The 15,752-nt window shown below is 53.0% G+C and overlaps 1 protein-coding gene across 2 annotated transcripts in view; it reads left to right on the top strand.

The window, feature by feature from the left end:
* Window positions 1–590: 590 nt before the first annotated feature.
* lim2.5 (lens intrinsic membrane protein 2.5) overlaps window positions 591–15,752 on the top strand; it is a 35,694-nt gene continuing 20,532 nt past the window's right edge. Inside the window, exons 1-3 of one of the 2 annotated variants that reach the window (XM_072470184.1) lie at window positions 591–742; window positions 5,386–5,607; window positions 10,423–10,572. In XM_072470184.1, the coding sequence (XP_072326285.1) occupies window positions 5,433–5,607; window positions 10,423–10,572 (325 nt within the window). In that variant the 5' untranslated portion in view covers window positions 591–742; window positions 5,386–5,432. The other variant, XM_072470185.1, reaches the window with a different exon arrangement.

The following is a 15,752-nucleotide window of genomic DNA, read 5'->3' as shown; positions in this document are numbered from 1 at the left end:
AACCGGAGCACCCGGAGGACACCCACGCAGACACAGTGCTAATGACTGTGCTGCCGTGCGGGGTGGCTATGGAGGGGATTGTGCGGTGTGTCCTTCTCCCCCACCCCACCCCCAGGGAGCCACCGATGAAGCCTGTCTGACACAAAATAAAAGAGCATCTCGTGACCCTGGGGAGATTTGCAGAGATGGCAGAGTGGGAGAGGCTGTGCAAACTATCGAATTGTGAGCTTGTCTAACAAATGGCTAAAGGCCGAGTCCTGAAAGGGTGGCATTAGCTCGAGCGCTTGCTATTATGCAGTGAGCTGCCCTATTCTCTGCCTGATCCCACTTTCTGCCGATTGTGTGTGTGTGATTTGATTGTCCGTCACTGTCACTCTCATCCCAATCTGCCTCGCTCAGCAGATGCATTGAGAACCAAACTGCAGCCTGGACACATCGGAATGTTCGAGAATCGCCGCACACACCGCTCCCCCCCCCGCTTCCCCCCCCCCCAGTCCCTACCCTGACGTCCACAACCCTCCCCCCTCCCTTCCCCCCACCTCTGATCTCTGACACCTCATTGGCCGGGCTCCTTCAGCCTGTCAATTGGGCCACTTTTGGGTTCACAATAGAATTCCCCTTGTCGACAGATTTGCTCCAGTAATTGCATTGGACGACCAGTGACTCAACCTTTTTCCAATCCACCTTGCCCCCCATGCGAGCAAAGATTTGGTCTTGTCCTTCCAGGCGCATAATTGTCAAGGTAAGGATCTCCTCTGTCTCTCTCTATCTCTCTATCTCGACGTTCTACGACTGTTCCCAGTCGATTTCCCCCTTCCCGCTACCCACCATTGCAAATTTGAACATCGGCAAGATCGTGCGTTGGAATACTGTCGTGGAGCCACGCAAAAAAGTAATCGAGGCAGTTCGCGGGAGCGTATGTCAAAGAGAATTTGACCCTGAGCTACATAGAGAGATATTTGGGACTGGCGACCACAAGATCCATCAACGAGGTTGGTTTTGAGCTGCATCTTAATAGAGCTAGAGAGGTGGAAAGGGTTTCAGGAGGGAATTCCAGAGCTCGGGGGCCCCCCCCCAGGCAGCTGAAGGCTCGGCCGCCGATGGCAGAGCAACAGAGGTTGAATCGGGCAGGAATTGAAGGGGCGTAGAGACCTCAGAGGGTTTAGGGAGCTGAAAGAGGTTACAAAGATAGGGAGCGGTGGTAGGGGCTGGAGGAGGTTACAGAGATAGGGAGAGGTGTAGGGGCTGGAGGAGGTTACAGAGATAGGGAGAGGTTAGGGGCTGGAGGAGGTTACAGAGACAGAGAGGATTGTAAGGGCTGGAGAAGGTTACAGAGATAGGGAGTTATAGGGGCTGGAAGAGGTTACAGAGATAGAGAGGATTGTAAGGGCTGGAGGAGGTTACAGAGATAGGGAGGATTGTAGGGGCTGCGGGAGGTTACAGAGATAGGGAGGGTTGTATGGGCTGGAGGAGTTTATAGAGGTAAGGAGAATTGTAGGGGACCTGCAGAAGTTCACAGTGATAGGGAGCATTGTAGGGGCTGAAGGGGGTTACAGAGATCTGGAGGGCTATGGGGCTGGAGGAGGTTACAGAGATCTGGAGGGCTATGGGGCTGGAGGAGGTTACAGAGATGGGGAGGGCTACAGGGGCTGGAGAACGTTACAGAGATGGGAAGGGTTAAAGGGGCTGGAGGAGGTTACAGAGATGGGGAGGGCTATGGGGCTGGAGGTGGTTACAGAGATGGGGAGGGCTGCAGGGGCTGGAGAACGTTACAGAGATGGGGAGGGTTATTGGGGCTGGAGGAGGTTACAGAGATGGGAGGGCTATAGGGGCTGGAGAACGTTACAGAGGTGGGGAGGGCTGTAGGGGCTGGAGGAAACAGAGAGAGGGAATGTTGTAGGGGCCGGAGGAGGTTGCTGAGATAGGGAGGGTTATAGGGGCTGGAGGAGGTTACAGAGAAAGGGAGGGTTATAGGGGCTGGTGGAGGTTTCGCTGATAAGGAGGGTTGCAGGTGCTGGAGGAGGTTACAGAGATACGGAGAGTTGTAAGGACCACGGAATAATTTGAAAACAAGGAGCAGAATTTTATAGTGAAGACATTGCTTTCCTGGGGTTGCTGTAGCTCAGCGAGGCTGGTGGGGAGAGGGTTGATAGGTGAGCAAGACTCGGTATGGGCAAGGACACAGGCAGCATAGTCTTGGGCCATGTCCAGTTTACGGAAGATAGACTGTGGGAGACCAGCCAGGACGGTCAGAAACTCATCTCAGGATCAGATGGGAAGTTGCGAAAAGGCTGGCTCATTCTCAGAGAGTCGCCAGGGAGGGGGATTGATTCATTATCTCAGGAACCGAGTCTGGAGCGGGGTACTGAAAACGGTAGCTTCAGTCTTCCTGATTTTTAATCAGAGGAATCTTCTGCCCATTCTCCACATGGGGGGGGGGTGGGGAGCTGGGGGGTGGGGGGCGAGGTTGAGCTGGGTAGGTGTACATATCAAAGCAGAGTGATGGAGGTGCGACAAGGAGGTCATGGTCATAGGGGAACAGGGTTTGAAATCGAGGACGAGGATCGTAGTGGCGAGGGGAGGGAGCAGTGAGGAGACCAGCGGTGAGTGGCGAGTGCTGTGGGCCAGGCCTCGGGGGGTGGGGGGGGGGGACCAGGGAGGCAGGGAGAGAGGAGTTTGGGATGAGCTGGAGCTGATGGAAGGTGGGAGGTGATAATCCGGGAAGAAGATGGGTTAGGACAGCCAGGGACGGAAGGAAGAAGTGCACAGATGAAGGATGATCAGGCATTCTGCGGGCTGGGAGAGGGGACATGGAAGGGCAATAGACTGGGGAGATACTGGAGGGAGGGAATTCGGGAAGACGTTGAGGGGTGAATGAAAACAAGGAAGATGTTGTGCCGGAGTTGGGGAATGCTCCAGAAACAGGGAACGTCTGACAGAATGGTTGGCCCGGATCCTGGTAGCTTGTGTCAAGATGTAGGTGGAGGGGATGGTGAGGGGCGTGGCGCAGAGGGAGAGAGAGATGGTAAGAGGGTGTTGGGGGGGTGGGGGTGGGGGGGTCTTGCTGAGAGGAAATAACTCCAATTCCACATAGGAGGTCTTTGCAAATGGCTCCCGGCTCCACAAAATCCAAAAGTAATTCTGTCCTGTGAGAAAGACAGACTTGCATTTCTCGAGTGCCTGTTGCCACCTCCAGACATCCCAAAGCCTTTCACAGGCAAAGAGGGATTTTTTTTTTAGTGAGGTCACTTTTGTAATGCAGGAAATGGAGCAGCCAATTCGCACACAGTAAGATCCCACAGCAATGTGCCAGTGACCCAGATCATCATCTGTTGTAGTTAGTGATGTTGAGTGAGGTAAAAACGTTGACCCCAGGAGACCCCGGACAACTTCCCTCCCAGCTCAGCCACCACCCATCATCAACTCCTGCTCTTCTTCTAAATAGTGACCGTGGGATCTGTCACACCCACCCGAAAGGGCACATGATTCGTCAGATTAATGTGTCATCCTAAAAGACAGCAACTCCGAGAATGCAGCTCCTCCTCAGAACTGACCCACTGAGAGTGCAGCTCCCCCTCAGAACTGACCCTCTGACAGTGCAGCACTCCCTCAGTACTGACGCTCTGACAGTGCAGCACTCCCTCAGTCCTGACCCTCTGACATTGCAGCACTCCCTCAGAACTGACCCTCTGACAGTGCAGCACTACCTCAGTACTGACCCTCTGACAGTGCAGCACTCCCTCAGTCCTGACCCTCTGACATTGCAGCATTCCCTCAGGACTGACCCTCTGACATTGCAGCACTCCCTCAGAACTGATCCGCTGACATTGCAGCACTCCCTCAGAACTGAACCGCTGACAGTGCAGCATTCCCTCTGTACTGACCTTCTGACAGTACAGCGCTCCCTCAGTACTGACCCTCTGACAGTGCAGCACTCCGTCTGTACTGACCCTCTGACAGTGCAGCACTCTCTCAGTACTGACCCTCTGACAGTGCAGCACTCCCTCAGTACTGACCCTCTGGCAGTGCAGCGCTCCCTCAGTACTGACCCCCTGACAGTGCAGCACTCTCTCAGTACTGATCCTCTGACAGTGCTGCACTCCCTCAGTACTGCCCCTCTGACAGTGCAGCACTCCCTCAGTACTGACACTCTGACTGTGCAGCACTCCCTCAGTACTGATCCTCTGACAGTGCAGTGCTCTGTCAGTACTGATCCCCTGACAGTGCAGCACTCCCTCAGTACTGATCCTTTGACAGTTCAGCACTCCCTCAGTACTGATCCTCTGGCAGTGCAGCGCTCCCTCGGTACTGAACCTCTAACAGTGCAGCGCTCCCTCAGTACTGACCCTCTGACAGTGCAGCATTCCCTCAGTACTGACCCTCTGACAGTGCAGCGCTCCCTCAGTATTGACCCTCTGACAATGCAGCGCTCCCACAGTACTGACCCTCTGACAGTGCAGCTCTCCCACAGTACTGACCCTCTGACAGTGCAGCGCTCCCTCAGTACTGACCCTCTGACAGTGCAGCGCTCCCTCAGTACTGACCCTCTGACAATGCAGCGCTCCCTCAGTACTGACCCTCTGACAGTGCAGCACTCCCTCAGTACAATCTCCTTGCATTTTATGCTCCTTCTCCGGAGTGGGATTTGATACGCAAACATATGGCGCTCTTGTTACTGCCATTCCTAATAATGTCAATGATCATGGATTGCCTGTCTTGGGTGGTGGTGGGGGGTGGGTTGGGGAATGAGGGGTGACGGCAGCTGTCAAGGGAGCAAGAGTGATTTATGCTTGTGTGTGTTTTTCTGAGTAACTTGACCTTCTTTTATATGTTTACTGTTTGTGGCTGTTGCGGGCTAGACCGGCATTAATTGTCCATCCCTAATTGCCCCTCGAGAAACTGGTGGGGAGTCACCTTCCTGAACCGCTCCAGTCTGTGTGGTGTAGGTACATCCACTGTGCCGTTAGGGAAAGAGTTCCTGGACTGGTTTATTATCCTTCTCTTCTTCCCCATTCACTCAATCGAGAATGGCGGCAATTCAATCCATATTCTAGCAGCTGGTGCTCTGACCAGATTGACCAATAGGTAATTGTGAGGTCCCCTGTGGTTGAATAGCCAACCTGAGGTGGGCCCAAATATGACCTGTTGAAATATCAGGGTCATCGCCGGCAGGGCTAGTCTTCACTGTGAATCGGGCCCCCCTCTCCGAGAGAGCGGGTGACTGTAGGCCCCGGATAAGAACATCAGGGAGATAATCAGATCGCAGCGGCCGGGGGTTTTGGAGGCCATGGCTCCGTTACTGCTCGTAAGGCTATGGTTGCGCTTTATTTTAGAATATCCTACTCGACACTCTAACCAGCCTCTTTCTCTCTCTCTCTCTCTCAGATATCATTCCCTCGGTTACTCAGGCAGCAGTCAGCACACGTACAGACATGTACAGTTTCATGGGCGGAGGTCTCTTCTGTGCCTTCATGGGTAACGTTCTCCTGGTGGTGTCCACAGCGACAGATTACTGGATGCAGTACCGGCTATCCGGGAGCTTTGCACACCAGGGGCTCTGGAGATACTGTATCGCAAACAAGTGTTACATGCAGACCGACAGTATCGGTGAGAATGTAATCACATGAAGAGCATGATATGTGCGTACATGAGTGTATGTGTATATGTGTGCATGTGCGTGCATATGTGCGCATCTGCTTCTGTGTATGTATATGTGTATGTATCTCTGTGTGCATGTGCATATGCTTCTGTGTGTGTCTGTATGTGTGCATGTGCTTCTGTGTGGAGATGTGCACATGTGCTGCTGTGTGTGTGTAAGTATATGTGTACATGTAATTGTGTGTGTATATGTGCATGTGTGTCTGTGTGTGTGTACGTGTATATGTGCTTGTGTGTGTGTGTATGTGCTTCTGTGTGTGTGTATATATGTGTGCATGTGCTTCTGTGTATAAATTTATATGTGTGCATGTACTGTGTGCGTATGTGTGTGTATGTATGTATGTGTGCATGTGCTTATGGGTGTGTGTATGTGGATGTTTCCATTTGCAGGATAAACTAGAAGCAGAGGACGCAATCTCAGACTAAAGGGACGGTCCTTCAAAACAGAGATGAGGAGGAATTTCTTCAGCCAGAGGGTGGTGAATCTGTGGAACTCTTTGCCGCAGAAGGCTGTGGAGGCCAAATCACTGAGTGTCTTTAAGACAGAGATAGTTAGATTCTTGATTAATAAGAGGATCAGGGGTTATGGGGAGAAGGCAGGAGAATGGGAATGAGAAAAATATCAGCCACGATTGATTGATGGAGCAGACTCGATGGGCCGAGTGGCCTAATTCTGCTCCTATTTCTTCTGGTCTTACATTGTCCCCATCAAACACTCGCAGCACAGGTACAGCAGGTGATTAGGTACAAAGTAAAGCTCCCTTTACACTGTCCCCATCAAACGCTCCCAGGAAAGGTATAGCACAGGGATAGGTACAAAGTAAAGCTCCCTCTACACTGTCCCCATCAAACACTCCCAGGCCAGGTACAGCACAGGGTTAGATACAGAGTAAAGCTTCCTCTACACTGTCCCCATCAAACACTCCCAGGACAGATACAGCACAGGGTTAGATACAGAGAAAAGCTCCCTCTACATTGTCCCCGTCAAACACTCCCAGAACAGGGACAGCACAGGGTTAGATGCAGAGTGTAGCTCCCTCTACACTGTCCCCATCAAACACTTATGGCACAGATATGACACGGGACGAGATGCAGAGTAAAGCTCCCTCTACACTGTCCCCATCAAACACTCCCAGGACAGGTGAAGCACGGGGTTAGATCAAGAGTAAAGCTTCCTCTACACTGTCCCCATCAAACACTCCCAGGACAGGGACAGCACGGGGTTAGATGCAGAGTAAAGCTCCCTCTACACTGTCCCCATCAAACACTCCCAGAACAGGAAAGGCACAGGGTTAGACATAGAATGAATCTCTCTCTACACTGTCGCCATCAAACACTCCCAGGACAGGTGCAGCATGGGGGTCAGATACAGAGTAAAGCTCTCTCTACACTGTCGTCATCAAACACTCCCAGGACCGGTGCAGCAGGGGTTACATACAGAGTAAAGCTCCCTCTATACTGTCCCCATCAAACACTCCCAGGACAGGTACAGCACAGGGTCAGATACAGAATAAACCTCCCTCTACCCTGTCCCCGTCAAACACTCCCAGGACAAGGACAGCACAGGATTAAATACAGAGTAAAGCCCGCTCTACATTATCCTCATCAAACTCTCCCAGGACATGTACAGCATGGGGTTAGATACATAGTAAAGCTCCCTCTACACTGTCCCCATCAAATCCTCACAGGACAGGTACAGCACGGGGTTAGATACAGAGTGAAGCTCCTTCTACACTGTCCCCATCAAACACCCCCAAGACAGATAGAACATAGAACATAGAACATTACAGCGCAGTACAGGCCCTTCGGCCCTCGATGTTACGCCGACCTGTGAAACCAATCTAAAGCCCATCTACACTCTTCCATTATCATCTGTATATTTATCCAATGGCCATTTAAATGCCCTTAGTGTTGGCGAGTCCACTACTGTTGCAGGCAGGGCATTCCACGCCCTTACTACTCTCTGAGTAAAGAACCTACCTCTGACATCTGTCCTATATCTATCTCCCCTCAATTTAAAGCTATGTCCCCTTGTGCTAGCCATCACCATCCGAGGGAAAATGCTCTCACTGTCCACCCTATCTATTCCTCTGATCATCTTGTATGCCTCAATTAAGTCACCTCTTAACCTTCTTCTCTCTAACGAATACAGCCTCAAGTCCCTCAGCCTTTCCTCATAAGATCTTCCCTCCATACCAGGCAACATTCTGGTAAATCTCCTCTGCACCCTTTCCAATGCTTCCACATCCTTCCTATAATGCGGCGACCAGAATTACACGCAATACTCCAAATGCGGCCGCACCAGAGTTTTGTACAGCTGCAACATGACCTCATTGCTCCGAAACTCAATCCCTCTACCAATAAAAGCTAACACACCGTACGCCTTCTTAACAACCGTATCAACCTGGGTGGCAACTTTCAGGGATCTATGCACATGGACACCGAGATCTCTCTGCTCATCCACACTACCAAGAATCTTACCATTAGCCCAGTACTCTGTATTCCTGTTACTCCTTCCAAAATGAATCACCTCACACTTTTCTGCATTAAACTCCATTTGCCACCTCTCAGCCCAACTCTGCAGCTTATCTATGTCCCTCTGTAACCTGCAACATCCTTCCGCACTGTCCACAACTTAACCGACTTTAGGGTCATCTGCAAATTTACTCATCCATCCTTCTACGCCCTCCTCCAGGTCATTTATAAAAATGACAAACAGCAGTGGCCCCAAAACAGATCCTTGTGGTACACCACTAGTAACTGAACTCCAGGCTGAACATTCCCCATCAACCACCACCCTCTTACAGCTAGCCAATTTCTGATCCAAACCGCTAAATCACCCTCGATCCCATGCCTCCGTATTTTCTGCAATTGCCTACCGTGGGCAACCTTATCAAACGCTTTACTGAAATCCATATACACCACATCAACTGCTTTACCCTCATCCACCTGTTTGGTCACCTTCTCAAGGAACTGAATAATGTTTGTGAGGCACGACCTATCCTTCACAAAACCGTGTTGACTATCCCTAATCAAATTATTCCTTTCCAGAGGATTATACATCCTATCTCTTATAAACCTTTCCAAGACTTTGCCCACAACAGAAGTAAGGCTCACTGGTCTATAGTTACCGGGGTTCTCTCTACTCCCCTTCTTGAACAAGGGGACAACATTTGCTATCCTCCAGTCTTCTGGCACTATTCCTGGACAATGACGACATAAAGATCAAAGCCAAAGGCTCTGCAATCTCCTCCCTAGCTTCCCAGAGAATCCTAGGATAAATCCCATCCGGCCCAGGGGACTTATCTATTTTCATACTTTCCAAATTGCTAACACCTCCTCCTTATGAACCTCAAGCCCTTCTAGTCTAGTAGCCTGAATCTCAGTGTTCTCCTCGACAACATTGTCTTTTTCCTGTGTGAAAATATTCATTTAGCACCTCTCCTATCTCCTCAAACTCCATGCACAACTTCCCACTACTGTCCTTGACTGGCCCTACTCTTACCCTAGTCATTCTTTTATTCCTGACATACCTATAGAAAGCCTTAGGAGAGATAGAGATAGAGAATTAAACTCATGAATTGAGCAGGTATGGTGGTGACTGAATATTTGTTCTGGATATTGTGGTTGGAGCCATGTCTAATATCTTCATTCCCCCTATCCTGGTGTAATTTCCATCCAAACTCTCCTCTGTACTGTTCTCATACCATTCTCTCTCTCCCTCTATCGCTCTCATACGCTCTCTCAACTTCTCTCTCCTTCCTTCCTCTCTCTTCCACTCTGTCTCTCTCTACTTCCCACTCATTCTCTGCCCCCTTGCTCTCTCTTTCTTTCTCTCTCTCGCTGTCATTCACTATTTCTCTCTCTATCTCCCTCCGTCGCTTACTCTTTTTCACCTGCCCTTCTATCCCTGTCCCTTACACTGTCCCCCATCTCCTGCTCTCTCCCCTCTCTTTCCACCTCTCTCCCTCCTTCCCACACTGTCCCTTTCTCTCTCTTTTACATTTTCTCTTTCCCTCCTTTCATCTCTGCAATTTTCTCTCCCCTCATTTCCTCCACATTTTTCTCTCCCTTCCTCTGCACCTCCCGCTTTCTATGCCCCCCACCCCCTTCTCCTACTCTTTCTCTGTCTCCCGTCTCTATTCTTCTCTCCCTATTTGGTCTTTCCACCTCTCCTTCCATCCCTCTGCCTTTGCCACATCTCACCTCTCTACTTTGTCCTCTCTCCCTCTCGCTTTCTCCCTCTCCTTTTCCCCATCTGACTCACTCTCCCTCTCTCTCTCTCCCTCTCTGTCTGTCTCTCTCTCTGTCACTCCCATGTGTCTCTCTCCCCACTCTATCTCTGTGTCTTTCCCCTCCCCCACTCCCCCCATTATCTCTTCTCCCTCTCTCTGTCTCTCTTTCTCGCTGGGTCTCGTCCTTGTCCTTCCGATCTCTCTCTCCCCTCGCACTCCTCCACCCCTCTCTCTCTGTCTCTCCCTCTCTCCATCTCGTTCCCCTCTTCCTCCCTCCCTGTCTCTCCCTTCCTCGCTGTCTCTCCCTTTTCCCTCCCTCCCTCTGCCTCTCTCCCTCCATCTCTCTCTGCCCACTCTCTCTGTCTGTCTCTCTCCATTCTTTCTCCCTTCCTCTCTTTATCTGGCTCTCCCTCTCTCTCTCTGTCCCACTCTTCTGTCTCCCACTACTGTCCCCTCCCACCCCCTCCCCACTCTCCCACCCGCTCCCCACTCTCCCTCTCCCTCCCCATTCTCCCTCTCTTTGCTGCAGCTTACTGGAATGCTACCAGGGCCTTTATGATCCTTTCTGCGATGTCCTGTTTCGCTGGGTTGATTGCAGGAGCTCTCGCCTTCGCTCACTTTTCCTTCTTCGAGAGATTTAACCGCACCTTTGCAGCTGGAGTCATGTTCTTCATATCCAGTGAGTATTGACTGAGCCCTCATTACACAACTGGAGCAGTGAGACCATGAGCAACTGAGAGACAGAGGGGGAGAAAGAGTGACAGAGATACAGAGAGACAGAGAGGGACAGAGACACAGAGAGACAGTGATGGAGAGAGAGAGAGAGGGAGAAAGAGGCAGTGTGGTAGTCACCACTGTATAATTCGTGTATTCGAGGTAATACGGTACGGCTCCTGTACTACAGGTACGGGGGTAGATCCCTGCCTGCTGGCTCTGCCCAGTAGGCGGAGTATAAATGTGTGTGCTCACTGAGCTGCAGCCATTTCGGCAGCAGCTGTAGGAGGCAACACATCTCTGCGTAATAAAGCCTCAATTACTCTCTACTCTCGTCTCGTTGTAATTGATAGTGCATCAATTTATGAAGCAAAGATTTTACAGCGATGGACCTTCGCATCAAGCCTGATCGCCTGCAGCTGCACCCTCAAGCAGACAACGCCACGTCGGCCTTCGACCACTGGCTAGCTTGCTTTGAAACCTACCTCGGATCAGCGACAGAACCACCCTCGGAAGCACAGAAACTCCAGATCCTGTACACACGGTTGAGCTCCGAGGGTGGCAACCGAAGGGGGAGGGGACAGTACCAGGTCGGAGGTGGTGGTGGTTGTGGATGGGGAACCAGCGGGTGCCAGGTCCCGGAGGGAGACTGTGTCCTGTCGCCCGTCATGGTGTGCCACGTAGGCGTACTGTGGGTTCGCATGGAGGAGTAGGACTTTTTCGACGAGGGGGTCTGATTTATGACTCCTCGCATGCTTCCGGAGGAGGACGGGCCCAGGAACTGTCAACCAGGTCGGGAGCGAGACCCCGGAGGTGGACCTCCTAGGGAAGGCAAACACACGTTTGTGAGGGGTCTCATTGGTAGCAGTGCCCAGGTGCGACCGGATGGAGTGGAGCGCGTCGGGGAGGACCTACTGCCAGCAGGAGACCAGGAGACTCTTAGACCGAAGGGCCAGGAGGACGGCCTTCCAGACCGTTGCATTCTCCCTCTCCACCTGCCCGTTTCCCCGGGAGTTGTAGCTGGTCGTCCTGCTCGAGGCGATGCCCTTGCTGAGCAGGAACTGGCGCAGCTCATCACTCATGAACGAGGAGCCCCGATCACTGTGGGTGTAGGTGGGGAAACCAAACAAGGTGAAGATACTGTGTAGGGCCTTGATGACCGTGGCAGAAGCCATGTCAGAGCATGGAATGGCGAAAGGGAAACGTGAGTACTCATCAATGATATTGAGAAAGTACACGTTGTGGTCAGTGGAAGGGAGGGGCCCTTTGAAGTTGATGTTGAGGCGCTCAAAGGGGTGGGAGACCTTCACCAGGTGTGCTCTGTCCGGCCGGTAGAAGTGCGGTTTGCACTCCGCACAGACCTGGCAATCCCTGGTCACAGTCCTGACCTCCTCGATGGAGTAAGGCAGGTTGCAGGCCTTGATAAAGTGGAAGAACCGGGTGACCCCCGGGTGACAGAGGTCGTTGTGGAGAGCCCGAAGTCGGTCTACATGCGCGCTGGCACATGTACCACGGGACAGGGCATCTGGGGGCTCATTGAGCTTCCCCGGGCGATACAAGATCTCGTAGTTATAGGTGGAGAGTTCGATCCTCCACCTCAAGATCTTGTCGTTCTTAATCTTGCCCCGCTGTGTGTTGCTAAACATGAAGGCAACCGACCGTTGGTCGGTGAAGAGAGTGAATCTCCTGCCAGCCAGGTAATGCCTCCAATGTCGCAGCTTCCACAATGGCTTGGGCTTCCTTTTCTACTGAGGAGTGCCGAATTTCGGAGACATGGAGGGTGCGGGAGAAGAAAGCCACAGGTCTGCCTGCCTGGTTGAGGGTGGCGGCCAGAGCAAAGACCGACGCATCGCTCTCCACCTGAAAGGGGAGGGACTCGTCGACTGCATGCATCATGGCCTTGGCGATGTCCGCCTTGATGTGGTTGAAGCTCGGTGGGCCTCAGCCGTCCGGGGGAAAATGATGGACTTGATGAGTGGGCGGGCCTTGTCCGCATAATTAGGGACCCACTGGGCGTAGTATGATAAAAACCCCAGGCATCGTTTCAGAGCCTTGGGGCAGTGGGGGAGAGGGAGTTCCAGGAGGGGGCGCATGCGGTCGGGGTCGGGCCCTAGGACTCCATTTTCCACAACGTAGCCAAGAATGGCTTAGCGGGTAGTGCGGAAAATGCATTTCCCCTTATTACAGGTAAGGTTAAGGAGTTTGGCGGTGTGGAGGAATTTCTGGAGGTTCGCGTCATGTACCACGGTTGTGGTCGCAGATGGTGACATTATCCAGATATGGGAACGTGACCCGCAACCCCGTACTGGTCAACCATTTGGCCCATTTCTCGCTGGAAGACCGAGACCCCATTGGTAACGCTGAAGGGAACCCTAAGGAAATGGTAGAGGCGGCCACCTGGATGGGGAGCTGGTGGTACGCGGATTTCAAGTCAACGGTGGAGAAGACTCGCTACTGCGCAATCTGATTGACCATGTCAGATATGCGGGGAAGTGAGTACGCGTCGAGCTGTGTGTACCGGTTGATCGTCTGACTGTAGCCGATGACCATCCGGTGCTTCTCCCCAGTCTTAACTACCATCACTTGAGCTCTCCAGGGGCTGTTACTGGCCTCAATGACCCCCTCCCGCGGAAGTCGTTGGACTTCCGACCTTCTTTTTTATCATAGAATTTACAGTGCAGAAGGAGGCCATTCGGCCCATCGAGTCTGCACCGGCTCTTGGAAAGAGCACCCTACCCAAGGTCAACACCTCCACCCTATCCCCATAACCCAGTAACTCCACCCAACACTAAGGGCAATTTTGGACACTAAGGGCAATTTAGCATGGCCAATCCACCTAAACTGCACATCTTTGGACTGTGGGAGGAAACCGGAGCACCCGGAGGAAATCCACGCACACACGGGGAGGATGTGCAGACACCGCACAGACAGTGACCCAAGCCAGAATCGAACCTGGGACCCAGGAGCTGTGAAGCAATTGTGCTATCCACAATGCTACCATGCTGCCCAACAGGACAGGACCTGATAAAGGTCCTGTCCTGGGCACTGTACCATCTGCTCCTCGTGGCAACGGGCTTACAGTCCGGGGTGAGGTTCGCGAAGAGCGAGGATGGATCGACCTTAAGGATCGTGAGGCCACAGACGGCAACGAGGGGGTAGGGGTCCGCCGAACTTCAGGGTAAGGCTCTGGAGGTGGCACTGAAAATCGAGGCCTAGTAACAGGGCAGCGCAGAGGTGGGGGAGGACGTAGAGTCTTAAGTTACTGTACTCTATGCCCTGTACCGAGAGGGTCGCGATGCAGTATCCCCCGGATCTGTACAGAATGGGATCCGGAGGCCAGGCAGATTTTCTGGGTGACGGGGAGAACCGGAAGGGAGCAGCGCCTTACCATAGCTGGGTGGATGAAACTCTCCGTGCTCCCAGAATCGAAGAGGCAGGTCGTCTCGTGCCCGTTGATCCATACGGTCGTTGTAGCGGTCCCGAGGCTGTGAGGCCAGGACTGATCGAGGGTGATGGAGGCGAGCTGCGGAAGTTGGTGGGAGGGCCGATCGGCGGTGGCGGAGGTATCAGCTGCCAGCGTACAGCCAGGCGAGCAGGGGTCCTGGGGTGCGTTCCAAGATGGCGCCGAAGATGGCGGCGCCCCTGGACCGCACATGGGGAGTGTTGCAGTAGCGATGCTGGGCCTAGAAACGGCAGCGACCGATCGACCCTGGCAAACGGTGATGAAGTGGCCCTTCTTGCCACACCCGTTGCAGGTCACGCTCCGCGCTGGGCAGGGTTGTCTGGGGTGCTTGTTCTGGCCGCAGAAGTAGCATTTGGGGCCTCCGGAGTTAGCTGGCTGCCGTGCGGCGAAGGCGTGCGATGCACCCGGGTCGGATGACGGTGGGGCCCATGACGCCCACGAGGCTGCCGCGCGGTCGGAGGTGTTGGACTCCAGGTTGTGGGAGGCCACTTCTAGGGAGTTAGCGAGCTGTACAGCCTCTGTGAGGCCGAGTGTACCCCCTTCCAATAATCGCTGGCGAACGTAGTTGGACTTAATGCCTGTGACATAGGCTTCCCTGATCAGCAGTTCCGTGTGTTGGACTGCCGACACCTGCAGTTTCTGCCAAGTATCCGCAAGGTACGCAGGAAATCGTCCTGAGACTCCCCCGGGAGCTGCCGTCTCTTGGCCAGGAGGTGCCTGGCGAACACCTGATTTACAGTCCTGATATACTGTCCTTTCAGCAGTTCCATTGCTTCCGTGTAAGTGGGAGCGTCCCGAATGAGGAGGAAAACTTGTGGGCTCACCCATGCGTAGAGTATCTGGAGCTTCTGCGGGTCTGAGAGGTCTTCTGTGGATGCTCTGAGATATCCTTCAAAGCAGGCTAGCCAGTGCTCGAAGGTGGCTGTGGCGTCGGCTGTGTGAGGGTTCAGCTCCAGGCAATCCGGCTTGAGTAAGACATTCATCTTGAAAATTCTAGCACAATAAATTGATGCACCATCAATGACCACGAGACGAAATGGTGAACAATTGAGGCTTTATTGTGCTAGATGTTAAGCCTCCTGCAGCTGGAAGCAAGAATGGGGCCAGTGCAGGAGAGCGTACACTTTTATACAGAGCCTGCTGGGTAGAGCCAGCAGGCCGGGATTTACTGTAATGACTGGAGTACAATGGCAGTGTACCGTAATACATGTAGTGTATGGCCAGTGGTTTACCACAGAGAGAGAGGGAGACAGAAAGAATGAGACAGAGAGAGGTACAAGGGAGGGAGAGAGAGAGGGAAAGAGAATGAGACAGTGAGAGAGAATGATGCAGTGAAGAGAGAGCGAGAGAGAGAGAGAGAAAGAGAGAGACAGAGAAGGGCGAGAGAGAGGGGAGAGAGGGGAGGGAGGGGAGAGAGAGGGGGAGGGAGAGAGGGGGAGAGAGAGGGGAAGAGAGACGGGAGGGAGAGGGGGAAGAAGGGGGAAGGAGAGAGGGGGAGAGAGTGGGGCAGAGATGGAGGAAGAGATGAAGAGAGAGAGACAGGGTAAAAGGGAGAGAGGGGAGGGAGAGGGGGAGGAAGAGAGGGGGAGAGAGAGGGGGGGAGAGAGACGGGAGGGGGAGGGAGAGAGATGGGAAGGAGAGGGTGAGGGAGGGAGAGGGGGAAGGAGAGAGGGGGAAGGAGA

The sequence above is a fragment of the Scyliorhinus torazame genome, chromosome 12 (genome assembly GCF_047496885.1).
Source record: "Scyliorhinus torazame isolate Kashiwa2021f chromosome 12, sScyTor2.1, whole genome shotgun sequence".
Lineage (NCBI taxonomy): Eukaryota > Metazoa > Chordata > Chondrichthyes > Carcharhiniformes > Scyliorhinidae > Scyliorhinus > Scyliorhinus torazame.
Note: the sequence above shows the minus strand (reverse complement) of the source record. Positions and strands in the feature narration are given on the sequence as shown.